A 15,740-nucleotide genomic window follows, 5' to 3' on the forward strand; every position below is an offset into this window, starting at 1 on the left:
GGTGGTTCAGGTATATGAATGGTGGTTCAGGTATATTAATGGTGGTTCAGGTATATGAATGGTGGATCAGGTGTATTAATGGTGGTTCAGGTATATTAATGGTGGTTCAGGTTTATTAATGGTGGTTCAGGTATATTAATGGTGGTTCAGGTATATTAATGGTGGATCAGGTATATTAATGGTGGTTCAGGTATATTAATGGTGGTTCAGGTATATTAATGGTGGTTCAGGTTTATTAATGGTGGTTCAGGTATATTAATGGTGGTTCAGGTATATTAATGCTGGATCAGGTATATTAATGCTGGATCAGGTGTATTAATGGTGGATCAGGTATATTAATGGTGGATCAGGTATATTAATGCTGGATCAGGTATATTAATGGTGGTTCAGGTATATTAATGGTGGTTCAGGTATATGAATGGTGGATCAGGTGTATTAATGGTGGTTCAGGTATATTAATGGTGGTTCAGGTATATTAATGGTGGTTCAGGTTTATTAATGCTGGATCAGGTATATTAATGGTGGATCAGGTATATTAATGCTGGATCAGGTATATTAATGGTGGTTCAGGTATATTAATGGTGGTTCAGGTATATTAATGGTGGTTCAGGTATATTAATGGTGGTTCAGGTATATTAATGGTGGATCAGGTATATTAATGGTGGTTCAGGTATATGAATGGTGGATCAGGTATATTAATGGTGGTTCAGGTATATTAATGGTGGTTCAGGTTTATTAACGGTGGTTCAGGTGTATTAATGCTGGATCAGGTGTATTAATGGTGGTTCAGGTATATTAATGGTGGATCAGGTATATGAATGGTGGTTCAGGTATATTAATGCTGGTTCAGGTATATTAATGGTGGTTCAGGTATATTAATGGTGGTTCAGGTATATGAATGGTGGTTCAGGTATATTAATGCTGGTTCAGGTATATTAATGGTGGTTCAGGTATATTAATGGTGGTTCAGGTATATTAATGGTGGTTCAGGTATATTAATGGTGGTTCAGGTATATTAATGGTGGATCAGGTATATTAATGGTGGATCAGGTATATTAACGCTGGATCAGGTATATTAATGGTGGTTCAGGTATATTAATGGTGGTTCAGGTATATTAATGGTGGTTCAGGTGTATTAATGGTGGATCAGGTATATTAATGGTCGTCCAGGTATATTATTGGCCACCCAGGTATATCTATGGACTCCTGACCTCTGTATTTATACATTTCTGACCAAGACCATAGGAGCATTAATGTGCTCAGCAGCCCATTCCAAGACAGTTTCCATCTACGTAATTAGAACCACCATGAAATACATCCTAATATTTCTGAAAGAATAAAATGGGTTGCAGTCACTAGGCAGCACTTGGGCAGACAGCTGCTAAGGAATCCAATCCTGTGAGTCATAGTAAAAGATGAACGTGAAAATAAACAGAAATATGAAAATCATTGTTTACCTGCCACAAGGTGTCAAACTTCTTGCCATCTGGGATAGAGAGCTTGCTGTTCCTGTCCCTGTCAATGCGATAATGCATGACTTGTCCTTCATGGAGTAAACACAGAGCATAGGATCCATTCAAATCTCTCTGCCGGATCCTGCACGCACAAGAAGAAGAAAATTAATTACAGTAGGTGTGAATATAAGTATCATTTATACTCCTCCTTCATATATGTGAATGATGTTGTGTAAGGTGCCAAGCCCACTTCACATGGTTATATTCACAAATAAAAAAATTATGAGTATTTCTTCCTGAAAAATATGTTAAATTCAGTCCCAGGTTAATCGAACACTGAGCCCTCCAGGATACTCTCTATAATGTAGCCCCTAACACAGGACATTGTGCCATAAGCACACAGCTTTGTAATCCAGTGCAGTTACACAGACATCACCACGACTGTGTGTGCTAACAGATGGTGTTCAGCCCTATTTAATCTGCCCACGGCAACAAATGCCTCAGAAATATACAATGAACAATATATTATATTGTTTTTAAAGGTGGATCTTCTTGAACTTTCGATCTAATTAAAAACATAAATGTATATGTAAATCAATACAATAAATGTATATATATATATATATATACTGTATATATACACACATTTAAATAAATGCCCAGCCCTACAAACTAAAACACATGCCACTGTTTAAAATCACATTTGAGTGAGATAGTTTGTGTCACACAATGACTAAAAACTTCAGGTATACAGTACAGTATATGAGTACAGTACTCATATAATATCTATCATTATTTTGACGTTTATTTTGTTCACTCCGTGACAATCATTTTTTTAAGTTTCAACAGTTGTACCAAGGCAAGTCATATACATGAGAAAAATATGATTCAGAGTAATAATAATATTCATTTGATACAGTACATTTAGGTACACACGTGCTCCCGTACACAGGCTCAAGTCACAGAGCCCAATAACAGATGAGTGATGACAGTCAGCTTCATGGTGGGCTCTTGGTCACAGCGTAGTGAAACACGGCTGCCTACCTGCTGTCAGGCTGGAGCTGCTACCCACTCTTTGTTTAGAGGAATTGATGTTTTAAAAGCCTTTGCATTCTTAAATGACACAGGTTTTGATATATTTGTACTAAAAATATTCACATTTAAAGGTCTCTAGGCAACAACTATTAATTGAATTAAATTTTATATATATTTTTAAATTATTTTTAGCTTTTATTCCTTTAATCTTATTTGACTGTTTTGACTGTTTTTATTCCCTCATAGTTTTAATTCTTTTTAATCTTATTTTACTGTTTCGACTGTTTTTATTCCCTCACCGTTTAAATTCTTTTAATCTTATTTTACTGTTTTGACCGTTTTTATTCCCTCAGTTTTCAGCTTCTATTACTTTTTATCTTATTTCACAGTTTTAGCCCCTCAGTTTTCCAGTGTTTCCTCCCGGGGGCCGACCGCACCAGGAGTGATCTCCAGTCCACTGATAGGGGTGCTGTCCCGTGGATGGCCCTGGCCCAGGTGTCAGAGAGCTCTACACCGCGGTGTGGAGCCTCCTGTCTGCCTGAGCTGGGGGTGGGGGTGGGGGTGGGGGGGTCCCTGTAGCCATAGAACATGATTCCTCTCGGTGTGCGCAGCCCCCAAAGGTAGAATTTTCCTAACCCCAGCCATGTCTCCTCAGTGACAGCTAGTGTATGTGTGTGTGTGTGTGTGTGTGTGTGGGTGTGAGTGTGGGTGTGTGGGTGTGGGTGTGGGTGTGTGCGCAAGTGTGCATGTCTTTGTGTATCTGTGTGTGTATATTTTTGGAGGTGGGAGGTCTGGGTTTTCATGGTGTTTCTTTGTTGTTCATGTTTTGTTTCGTTTTTTGTTTTGCTTTTATTATAAATATATTTATTTAAATATTATATAAATAAAGATTGATTTGATTTGATCTGAAAGTGGAGTTCAGAGCGGTGTAGAGAAGGATTTGAAACAGAAGTTAGACCTTGAAAAATATATCTGAACAGTTATATTTTAAAAAAGCATCTTCACACACTTTTTTATATATTTATTTTTTGTTAAATTTTTACTAGGGGATTTAAGACAAATAAGCTTGTAACAGCTTTAATTGATTGGCTGCTTCTTTGTGGGTTTTTTCAGTTCATTCTTACATTTGATTTTGGTCTCATTTGTTTAACTAATGCCTCATGCCTTTAGATTTATTTATTTAAAACAGGGAAAGTGCAAATTAATAAACATTTACATGTAAATATGCAAGGTTATAGCCATTCCATCGTTAGTCTATTTGCTAGGTTGATGTTAAATAAACAAAGCAAACACATCACAACACAATATATCAATAAAAACACAAACAAACAAACAATTAAATGCTTTCGTTACTGTATAATTAATAACTGTATTGTTTTAGTCTTGAAATATTGGAATCTTCACAACCTTTCAATATTGTGTTGAAGTATAAATCATTTTATTCTATTTTACTTTTTGATATTTGGGACCAGGTCAAGTTTTAATAGTATTGCACCTGTTATCACACATGATAAACGGGTGTAACTCTTTTCAAACACAGGGTCTGAAGAAGGAACGTAAATAGATGGCCTCTGTGTCATTATTTATCACTACACTGGTCCCTTTTGTAATCTTAAATTATACTGTAAAAACATGTAAAAAGAAAGTATTACACAAATTGTAATTGTGTTTGTGCTGGCCACTCCTGGCAGCGTAACTAAACCTAACCCATATCCTAGCCATGGTACAGTGTCTGGAGCGCTCATGAAAAGATCATTTAGAGCCATAATCCTAACGTGAGGCTGTGTTTCAGTGGAAACTCTTTCTTCATGAGAAAAGGGTCGCAACAGTCACAGCTCGCTCTGCTGTCATTCTTCCTCGTTTGGCTACTTCAGGAAGTCCTTTGCAAACTGCCAGAGCGGAAACCACAGTGTGTGTGTGTGTGTGTGTGTGTGTGTGTGTGTGTGTGTGTGTGTGTGTGTGTGTGTGTGTGTGTGTGTGTGTATGTGTGTGTGTGTGTGTGTGTGTGTGTGTGTGTGTGTGTGTGTGTGTGTGTGTGTGTCTCTTCCTCTGTGTTTTTTCAGCAGAGACCACTGCTTCACAAAGGAGCCTTCAGTTACCAAATAGCCTGCTCCACACTCTCTTTGTTCAAAGCAACAATCCATTTACTGAATAGGACATTCACTGCTCTCAGCAAAAACAGAACGCTACAAAATTAATTTTGAATTGATGTTTTGTAAGATATTTCTCATTGACACAGACAAACATTTGGTCCCGTACCTGGAGCTCCTGTGAAAAATGGTGGAACTAAAGCAATCTAGCAAACACTAGCAACACAGGGATCCACCTGTAGGTTCTGAGAAGGTTACAGGGGAAAGGGCTGCGGTAGCACATAGAGCAGGGCCATATAACCAAGATATTCCTAATCATTAACAGAATCAAGCTGATAAACTGTTGTCAGTGTTGTCACGTCATTACAGTCATTTTATTTAAAAAATAATAATAATAATTTTAATTTGTCTGATAATTTTTTTTGGACTGACACTAGAGAGGGAGAAACAAAGAGCTCCTAAAGATGTAGACAGAGCTGCTTCACCTCATTCAGCTGTGATACATCAGTGTCAGCGGTTAAATCATTAGTCCAGTCCTAAGGGATGCAGCCATCACATATTAAGATCAGATATCGCTCATGATATTGACAAATTAGCTGGATCAGGTATCAGATTATTACCAAATCCAAGAGATCCATTAAATTCGTTACCATTTGTTATTTAAGTTACTTTGTTCTCAGGTTCAGCTGCTATATTTTATTTTATATTCCTGTTTGCACTAAATATTTAAAAATAAGTTTCATTACTGTTTGTTATTTAAATGACCTAATTCTCAGGTTCAGCTGATTTTATTTTATATAAAGTTTCATTACTGTTTGTGATTTAAGTTACTATGTTCTCAGGTTCAGCTGCTATATTTTATTTTATATTCCTGTTTGCACTAAATATTTAAAAATAAGTTTCATTACTGTTTGTTATTTAAATGACCTAATTCTCAGGTTCAGCTGATTTTATTTTATATAAAGTTTCATTACTGTTTGTGATTTAAGTTACTATGTTCTCAGGTTCAGCTGCTATATTTTATTTTATATTCCTGTTTGCACTAAATATTTAAATATAAGTTGTGTCCTGTGATAGACTGGCGTCCTGTCCAAGGTGGACCCCGCCTCACGCCCGTTGTCAGCTGGGATCGGCTCCAGCCCCCCTCGAGCCCGACCCCGGGATAAGCGGTTGAAGATGAATGAATGAATGAAAGTTCCATTACTGTTATTTAAGTGACCTAATTCTCAGGTTCAGCTGCTATAATTTATTTTATATTCCTGTTTGCACTGAATATTTAAAAATAACTTTCATTACTGTTTGTTATTTAAGTTACTATGTTCTCAGGCTAAGCTGCTATATTTTATTTTATATAAAGTTTCATTACTGTGTTATTTAAGTGAGCTAATTCTCAGGTTCAGCTGATATTATTTTATTTTAATTCTAGAAGAAGTCTTAAAGAAGTTTAAGCTGGTGCAGAATTGTTTATTTGAATAACAAATGAATAGATAAATAACGATGCAGCACATTTGTAACCATGTGTGAATTTGTTACATTTTGTTTAACAAAGTTAGGGAAGTAATGTTTAAGTCAAGCCTGCTGCCTCTGGACTCATCAACATGGTGAGGTATTCACTTTATTGATTCAACAATGGGATCGGTATCAGGTATCAACGGATATGCAAAGCCCAGGAATCGGTATTGAGTCGGAAAAAGTGGGAAGTCACTTGTACCAATGCAAACATGCAATGTTTAGATATGCTGCGTTTTATTTGTTCATCTACAACTTAAATACAAAAACAAACAAACTCTTAAAGGTTGGTTCTTACAAGATGTAGAGTGTTATAACCATGCAGCTCCATTTGTTTGGGAGGAGATCCCAGTTGTTCAAATAAATGAAAGCATGTTCCTGCTGGATAGTCTGATGTTAGCATAATTAATTTAATAAATAATAATAACATAATAATAATCATTTTTTTGATCCCATTTGAACTGTGCCATGAATTACACATTTTATTGATTTAAAAGATCATTTAAAAGATAATTTTGCCAGTAAAAAAAAAGCAACAATTAAAAACATACTTGGAAAAGTATAAGACAGTGAAAATACATAAGCTTAATTAGAATACTCACTCAGAGTGTATCTCCCCGTTCACTACCATACATACGTTTTCCAAGATAGGGTCCCATGAGGTGCACCAGAAAGGGATGAACTTTACCTCTGTTGGGTTCACGTTAGCTCTTTTGTTTTATTCTGCTCTAACCAAGCAGTAATGGAAGACATGTTTGTCCCGCCAATGTCTTTTTCAGTCGATATGGAAACTGTGGTGACAGCTGCTAGGACGAGTTAATGAAGATTTCTCACAACAATAAACTAAAAAGGTTTACTTAAAAATAATTTAAAGTACCAACATATACAATTGCCTCAGTATCATTCGCACTTTATCTGGCAGGTTTCCTAACGAGGTCACATTTAGGGGTATGAACTACAAAATAAGACTTATAAGACACTAATGCGTCAGAATATTTAAAAAACTGAGCATATATGATATATATGATATATATACAGTGTTCACTCCCAGACCATGTAGTAATTCCAACAAGCTCTGGAAAGCAAACACTAAGTTAGATCTTTTAGGTTGGAGACGCTTCAGTTAAAGCTACTACAAGGAACTTTCATTTTGTGTGGATTTTGGCGGTCCCTGTGGACAAGGTGTTAGTGGACAGTTGATGGTGAAACAAAGTACTTTGTTTAAGCCGCCAGTGTAAGTTCATATAATGATGTAAAGCCACTTCTAGCAATGAATTTCATTAATAAATTGAGCATATTGCATACCTGTTTCGAAGAGGGCAGATTGAAGATCAGTTTTGAATCATTTTTCCTATGCTCACTATTTCTTTTTCTCTGCTCATTTAAACAAGTAAAACAGATAAAGAAAGGGCCTTAGGGGGTGGCTACCTTGTGATTAACTGGTCACCATCACAGTGTCGATCAGGACGGAGACTGAGCAATGCCCATCCACGGCGCTGTGTACAGTTAAAATAGCTGTGAACTTGTTTTTGGTGTTTTTTCCATATTTTTGCCTTAGAACTTTAACCAGGTCCCCAGGACAGGCGCTCTCGTCGTATGCCACCGTGGGCATAGTGGCCAAGCGCGGTACTGCAGCACTCGCCTGTTTAAGTGGCAGCACTGAGGCCCAGAAGCACATTCGCCCATTCACTCCTATACAAGCGGGGAAGAAGAGATCACCTCCAAAAACAAATTCTGGATACCAAACAAAAGGCTCAATTATCTTCAGACCCTCTACCAAAATGTTTTAGACCCGATCAAAATCGTTAATAGTTTATTTCTTCATTTTGTAAGTCTTCTCACGTTCACGTGAACCGTCCTAGAGGGAGCCCGCCACTGAGCTGCTTTCTATAGATGAATGGACGCCATTTTTCTCGTCCTCGATCCATTCTTTTTTCTATGTCCATGACTTTGACCCTTTCAAGTTTTTTCATACCATCAGAACAGAACCATTTGGTCACCTCATAGCATTTTGTTCAGCATTCAGTTTGACTAGCTACGTAAGTACTAAAAGACATTCTCAGAGCCCTGTTCATTTTTCCTTTTCACATTTTGTTTTAAGCCAAAGTAAGCGTCCCAATTTATATCATTGTTAACTTGAATTACAGATGCACCATGCTAACCAAGCTCAAAAATGGTCCCTTCTGGCTGCAAATAAACAAGATGGCGATAGCAAAAACGCCAAGTTATGGCTTCAAAACAATAGTCCACAGGGGACTGGTATTAAGAATAACTATAAATATAGAAATTGCCAATCTTCTTGCAGATGGTCTTGTTTACTTATGTAGGACAGAGGTATCAGAGTCAAATACCCCTTGTAGCTGCTTAAGGTAAAAGGTTCGAAATGGTTCACTGAGATATGAATTGGTGAATACGGAACTGTATCTTTAAAGCAGGGGTTTGATGTTGTGTGACCAGGGTCATAACAGTGGCTCTGACTGTGGTTATTTTATGTGGCTAGTGGTGTTTTTGAGTATATTAATTGAGCAATTTGCATGATTCTCCCCAATAATGAAACTATTAGTCAAATGTAGATGGATTTGATACAATTCATTTCACACAATTTACTATACCACCAAAAGCTATACAAAGACACCTGTGCAATACTTACAGGAATTTTCCATTTGTACGGGAGCCATTTTGAAGCCTGGGCTCAGAGTTTTCTCGTGTTATTGATCCATGGAACCAGGGCATTTTTTCATGTGCAGTGGTGGAAATGAGCTTCTCCAGCTGAGGCCTCTGGCTGATGATGGCCTGCTCTAGAGCTGCTCCCTGCACACACACATGAGCTTTGAGCAAACACGTATAAGAAGAATTTGCAAGCCAAGCTTTTTCTGATGTTGTCACCCATAATATTATCCTTAGCTGTTTCCATCTTCACGTGTCCAAGAAGCACGCAGCTTTCAAACCGAGTCCAAGAATAAAGTAAACGTTTTTTTATCACCAGCTGTTCAACATGTTCTCATCAGTGGGTTCAGATGAAATCTTGTGAAAGCACACGCACAGTATTCGTTTCCTATGATATCTACAAAATATGACGTTCTAATTAACAGTGTAAACCAGTGACCGGTATGTGACTGTGACAGTTAAAGCTTTGGTCTACATGTTTGAATACTCGTAAATATTATAAACGTATCGTATTATCGTTTATACAGTGATTATGGTCCTCTAGTCTAAATCTGTCTCAAGATGCTGAACAGAATGTAGACCATAGCTTTAAGTTTAGAGAACAAAAGGTGACAGTTAAGTGTAGGCTTCAGACAACAACTAGAAAAAGGACTTCAGGGACACGAACGCTGGTCCCGCAGGAGAGTCCTGTGTTTTGGGATCCATCCACCATTCCACTCCCTCCTCCCTACATGAATTTTAGTGCTCTTAAACCGCACCACCTGATTTACTTCTTTGCTTCAGATATAATTTCTACAGCAATAAATATGTGGATTACATGTGCTAACAGTGCATTCATGTCTGTAGTTAGATGTACAAACAGTGAATGAGGACAGCCTGAGCCAACTCAGGATTTTGTGATATCAATACAACTTCAGTTTTATGCTTTCATGGCTCTGGCCATCGATCTATTGTAATGGTAATAATACACCATGACGGAGGTCTGGGAACGCAGTGGCATTACTTAAAACAAGTCAGAAGGAACAATAAGGGCAACAAAGTATTAAACCCAAATTGTATGTTGACGATATGGCCAAAATCTTCTATCTGATATAGATCATTTAATTTCTCTATAACAATATATCACTATATACCATGTTCTGGTAATTCAATAAATAAATAGTCTTTATGAAATAACCACATCGTAAAGCCTAATTTGGTATACTCCTGTGTGAATTAAATATATAACAACAATATTTCACATAAGATTTCTGAAACATTTGAGTTAGTATGTGCTTGTTATTATAAATTAGATGATGTAATTGTGTTGACAGTATCTTATTATATGATTTCATCATGATACAATTACATTGAAAGGTGAGAAAAGATCATATCAAATGATTGCCCCGCCCTAGTTGAAAAGACATTCTCCCTCTCCTCACAGAAGAGAGTCGAAACTCACCTGCAGGTTCCATGTCTGCTTCACGTACTCCCGGATCAGCTTTTCCTTCAGGTCCTCAAACGGCCCCACCTTTGGCTGCATGTTTTTGGGCCTGTTGCAGGGCTTCTTTAGCAGACACACAAGGCCATCCATCTCCTGGGAGTGGTAGTCGATCACATCCACAGGGGTCCTGTGGCTCTTACCACCAGCGATAGCATATGTTTCATTGGGTTCTCTTTCAATGGTGTAGTGGTAGCAGCGGCCTGAATGAAACACAGACAGTGCAAAGCCTCCAAGGTAGTTTCGGCTTTGTCGTAGCAGGTATAAGCCACTGCTCATGCCTGTGTGCTGCAGGTAGTCCTCCGCCTCCTCCCTGGTGATGTTGCCGTAGAAGAATGGCAATGCATTCACCATGTCAGCCATGTTGGCTTCTGGATGGTGGCTCTCTTAAAGAAGTCCTGAGGAAGTTGAGCCACCAGGATGTAATTAATCCTAAGAAATAAAAGCAGAATGAAACATCAAGACTGATTTACTCTGAAAACAATTACTGTTACAAAGAAACAGCTTTTACAGAAATCAGTAATATGTAGCCTAAAGTATTGAATTCCAACATCCAACCTTTCACTCCATTTCACCAGTGACAGTCAATGTGTCATAGTGTACCGTACATTTACAGTGAGTATAGTACTTCTGTACTCCCCCGTGTACAATGATAATGGAGCTCAGGTTAAGACAGGCACATGGTGACACTTGCACCGTCCACATTAACTAATGACACACACACACGTCATGCTTCACTGTTTTCCAAGAACCTGTGAGTTTGTTGCTGAGGCAAAAACAGGTCTCAAACTAATAATAAAGAATAAATTCTCCTGATTTGCCTGTTTGAAAAATGCCATTTTAGTGTCAGAATGTTCTGGAGATATGTGGCTTGTGAAAAATGGGTCCAATATGAACTTCATTGATTGTGGGACGGAGGGATTGGTCATAATCTGTGTTCAAGTTCACTTCTCCCATTAGAATCAATACACTCTGGACCCGCTGGCATGGTCTCCTAAAGAGGCGGGGCCATGGAGAAACCACTGACACAGATACAGGAAGTTACTATGAGTTGCAGCATCTCGCTTCTAAAACGTCTCTGGTGACAATTTCTGCTGCTGCTGTTGCATTTTAGCTAGCTGAGTTGGAAAGAAAATGTTCCCAAACAAAAAAGGATTTGCATCAAATCATCCAAAAAATGTATTCATGAGCCTGTTTACCGCTGTTGTAACATTCCTGTACGGTTTAGCCACCAAGCATTAGCATTTAGCTTATCATAGTAAACTGGACAAAATATCACATCAATAAATGAGGTCTCTACTGGATAAATGTAACAGTGTTGCAATATAGCAATGAAAGCAAAAACAATGCTGTGTGGCAGGAAAAAATGATTTATTACTTTTACTGAGTATAATTCTGTGACATTGGGAATCACAATCACTCTGTAACTCTGTTTGCTTTCTGACAGAAGCCGTGAAGGCTCAATTCTCCTGTGTGTGAGTTACACCGGACAGTTAATAGGACACGACGTGATGAGAAAACACGCTCCATGTTGTTGAATATAATTAAGGATTTCTCTGGTTTTGCATATTGTTGGGATCTTTTGGGATAATGTACACAATTTAATAATACAAAAAATATATTTTTTTGGCATTTTAATAAGAAAATGTTACATATTATAAAGGAGATTAAAGGAGATATTTGGCTAGGATAGGTTTTGTTTTGTCTTATGAGAGCAGGACACCCATTCATAAGGACACTTTAATATTTTTTATATGTTTTTCTGTCCAAAACCAACAAAGTGCAAAACATTTAAAATGTCAACATCTATATAATTTCATGACAACTCATGTGATATGAGTAAGCTCTTAATGGATCTACTACTAGTAACGTTTTCTGAAATCAGGATTTGTGCTATCGTTAACAAAATATGAGGGTTATAATAAGTCTCCATAATACTAAGATTGTAAAGTGGTTACATGTCTGGTTGTGGTAAAGCAGACATGCTTAATGATGTACTAAAGATGTCGCTGTCCCATCAGCCTGAACCAACACTGTCTCTGCTAACTCTGGATGTTAGCAGAGCCCAGCTCCTCTTTTATTTGTGTTTAGTCTTGTGATGCCAGGCTACCTGGATGTAACACACCAGTATGATTCGTGTGGAAATCATCATTTTGTAGCAGATGCCTAAATGGAGAAAACTGACCAGAGTTGAGTGAGACAATGTTTTTACTAGTCTACATAACTCCTCTCATTGGCTTTCCAGCATCGCAAAACAAACACATGCAAAAATATAATATATAATATAACATATGATGATGCCAGGACAAAACGAGCCATAGAAGCCAGGTGTCTGCGAATCCCTTCATGTACACTATGAAGGCCAGTGGGGGAACAACTACTCAGATCCTTTGCTTCAGTCAAAGGATCACTAATGCAATGTACCAATACTCCATTACAAGTGGCCAGGAAAGCTGTAGTATCATAATGATCTATTTTTAAATATGTATATCATTTTTAATTGTATTAATAGATAGCAGATAATACACACAAAACAATATGATGACACTGATAAGACAAATACAACAACGACAACAATAAATACTGATCAAAGAAAATACTAAATAGTAATAATAAAAGACCAAAAAAAAGTGTATGATCCCTTGCTACACTGTTGCCCATAAAATGAGAATAAAACATTGTTTACCTCTTCGTATGAAATGATTGACTGGGATTTATTCTTGTTAGATAAAGTGTATATCTTCTCAAAACTTTACTGATCATACTCTTCCAAAGTTATCACAGTTAAAGCACATATAAATCAAATTAAAAGAGGAATGTGTCTGAACAGTGGGCTGGGGCCCTTCTGTGTGGAGTTTGCATGTTCTCCCCGTGTCTGTGTGGGTTTTCTCCGGGTTCTCCGGTTTCCTCCCACAGTCCAAAGACGTGCACGTGTTAGGTGTTCGGTTCATTGATGACTCTAAAATTGCCCGTAGGTGTGAATGGTTGTCTGTCCTGTGATAGACTGGCGTCCAGGGTGTACCCTGCCTCACGCCCGATGTCGGCTCCAGCCCTCCGCGACCCCGACAGGGACAAGTGGTTGAAGATGAATGAATGAATGTGTCTGAACACAAAATGATTCCAGCTTTATGAGCAACAGAGTGCTTTATATACAGTTAGGTAGTTTAATTCAGTGTTTCCCAACCTCTGGGTTGGGCCCCCCTCTACCCAACCCTGATAAAGCCCTGGAGTCCACGCTCATCCATGTTTCCAGTCCTTTACAGAGTCGCAAAATATTACTTTCATTTGTAAGAAAACTCAGTGGGATAAGTTAAAAAATATCTAGGAAATAATACGTGTAATGATTCTATGCTGTCAGCTGTTTTATTCACTTCAAGCTAATAATTCATTTCCTGAAATAAGGCGGGACAGATGGAATGATCTCCCCCCCTTTGGCAAAAATACAATCAGCAAAGTGAGAGATGAAATGACTTCAAATCCAGTCAGAAAGGGAAGTGTTACTCTTGGATTACACACAAAGGTTGAACATTTTGAAACAAGGAACTGTGCTTGTGAAGTCCAAAAAGTACTGCACTTACTGTATACAATGAGCTGATCCTCCTCTAGTCCACTTCTTTCAGTCCTTCAGCACATCAGCTACCAGCAGTGTCAACTACAAGTGAACACACCATCTTAAATTCAGCCAGCTCTTCAGAAACAACAACTGTCCAGTCCAACCCACATGAACAAAGCAGTCCCTCACTCACACTTGATCCGGGCTGGACCCCATTAACAGTCTGTGGACTGATGCCTAGTGAGTTGGTGCAGCACTGAAGCTTCCTCATTTTAACAACTTCCTTGAATATTTAATTCTTTTACTTCCTTTTTTTTTCTCATCTGAACATTGACCAACACATCTGCTGCGAGCAGGAAATGATGTGACAACTACAAATGACAGCGCAAATAACTTAAAGATCATTTTATGTGTCTCATCCGATTTTTTAAAAGTATCTTTATTACGAGAGGGAGAAACTTCATTGTTGACCTTGGAAACTGTAGTTGGACCCCAAAAATACGTAGAGAAAGAATAATGCTCTGGCCTGAATGAAGTGTGATTATTGGAAACAACCTTATCATCACCTGTAGCTAATTATAATAATTGTTCCATGCGTTTTGGTGTAGTGTAGTCATTTCTTTATATTACGTCTATAGGTTTTAGTGTCACAAATTGTAATACTGTTCAATTTGTGTATTAACTCACTCTTTCTACCCATCAGTCATGATAAGGTTAATATTTCATACTTGCTTTGAAGCTTACATCATATAATAACATATGAAAAGAATTCCGTTTTACTTTGCAGACAAATTGTAAGTATCTGAAATCCCACTGCCCGTCTGTGACATCTTATATGAGTGTTCATAAATATCACAAGCAGGGCTCCAGTCATGTATATGTATGATGGAAGATGTATGATGTTGTTGGTAAATCTTTATTACCTAAAAAAGAAATATTGGTGCACATATAGACGAGGCTGTGCCATCAGTGAAATCATAAATAATACAATTACATTTCTCAGTTATTACTACATGAATTTAACAATTTATTATGTTACTAATATATAAACAATGAAACTGGTAATTCGATTTACGTCCATATCAAAATGTAAGTATGATGTCTTCAGTGGTGGAACTTAAGTGCTCTTAAATAAATGATATATTCATTGAGTCAATGGCTTAATAACATCCTTTTTGTTTTTTCAGTTAATAATGGTTCTTCAAATTCTAACTCACTCTCATCCACACTCTCACTTTAAGTGTGACTGGTTTGCATGTGTGTGTTGTGTGTGAGTGTGTGCACTGAGCAGTGTAAGCAGGGACATGCATGTGTTGTTAGCCGAACATGTTTACCGATCAGGAAGTGCCAGCTGGCGTTGGTGTGTTTCACACTGTCAGTAAGTAATGTGTGTGTGGTCAACATACCCCAGCCATTTGCTGACTGGAAGTTTTCACATTCTATTTTAAAAGGTGTTTTCTTAATGTAACTGTAAAATGTATTGCCTGTAGGGCGTGTATGTGTTACTTTGTGAGGACAAATGAGAGTTTTAGACTGGAGGGTGAGGCTGTCTGAGGATTAAAGTCGGGTTTTATGGTGGAGTTAAGACCTGGTCAGTCACATATTCAATCTGCTCTTTTAGTTCAGAAACTCCAGATTCTTATTATTTATTACATAAATGTTTTTTTAAATACTTTTAAGACTTTTTTTAAAGCAAACTCACAGTTACATTCATATTCAACTCGTACTGTAAAGTATAACATCTTCTTCTCCTAAAACTTTCTTACTCATACAGGTCAACTGTCAATAAGATTCAGGGGAACCAAGTTATGGAATTACTTTTTCTACGTGCGCGCACACACACACACACACACACACACACACACACACACAAAGTTTTAGTTTTTGTTTTTTTGAATTGAAATTATCATATTTTTTTATCATTGTTGCTACCAAACATATTTTGTCAGAAG

General features: G+C 37.6%; 1 protein-coding gene across 2 annotated transcripts in view; it reads right to left on the reverse strand.

Annotated features, from left to right (window-relative positions):
* The window catches only part of syk (spleen tyrosine kinase), a 47,781-nt gene that overhangs the window by 25,092 nt on the left and 6,949 nt on the right, over positions 1 to 15,740 (reverse strand). The window contains exons 1-4 of one of the 2 annotated variants that reach the window (XM_083929339.1): positions 13,814 to 13,996; positions 10,197 to 10,667; positions 8,739 to 8,899; positions 1,458 to 1,596 (exon numbers count right to left, since the gene is read on the reverse strand). In XM_083929339.1, coding sequence (XP_083785465.1) covers positions 1,458 to 1,596; positions 8,739 to 8,899; positions 10,197 to 10,598 — 702 coding nt within the window. In that variant the 5' untranslated portion in view covers positions 10,599 to 10,667; positions 13,814 to 13,996. Of the gene's footprint in view, positions 1 to 1,457; positions 1,597 to 8,738; positions 8,900 to 10,196; positions 10,668 to 13,813; positions 13,997 to 15,740 lie in introns of those variants that run through there. The other variant, XM_083929340.1, reaches the window with a different exon arrangement.

Source organism: Echiichthys vipera (genome assembly GCF_963691815.1).
Source record: "Echiichthys vipera genome assembly, chromosome: 16".
Classification (NCBI taxonomy): Eukaryota; Metazoa; Chordata; class Actinopteri; order Perciformes; family Trachinidae; genus Echiichthys; species Echiichthys vipera.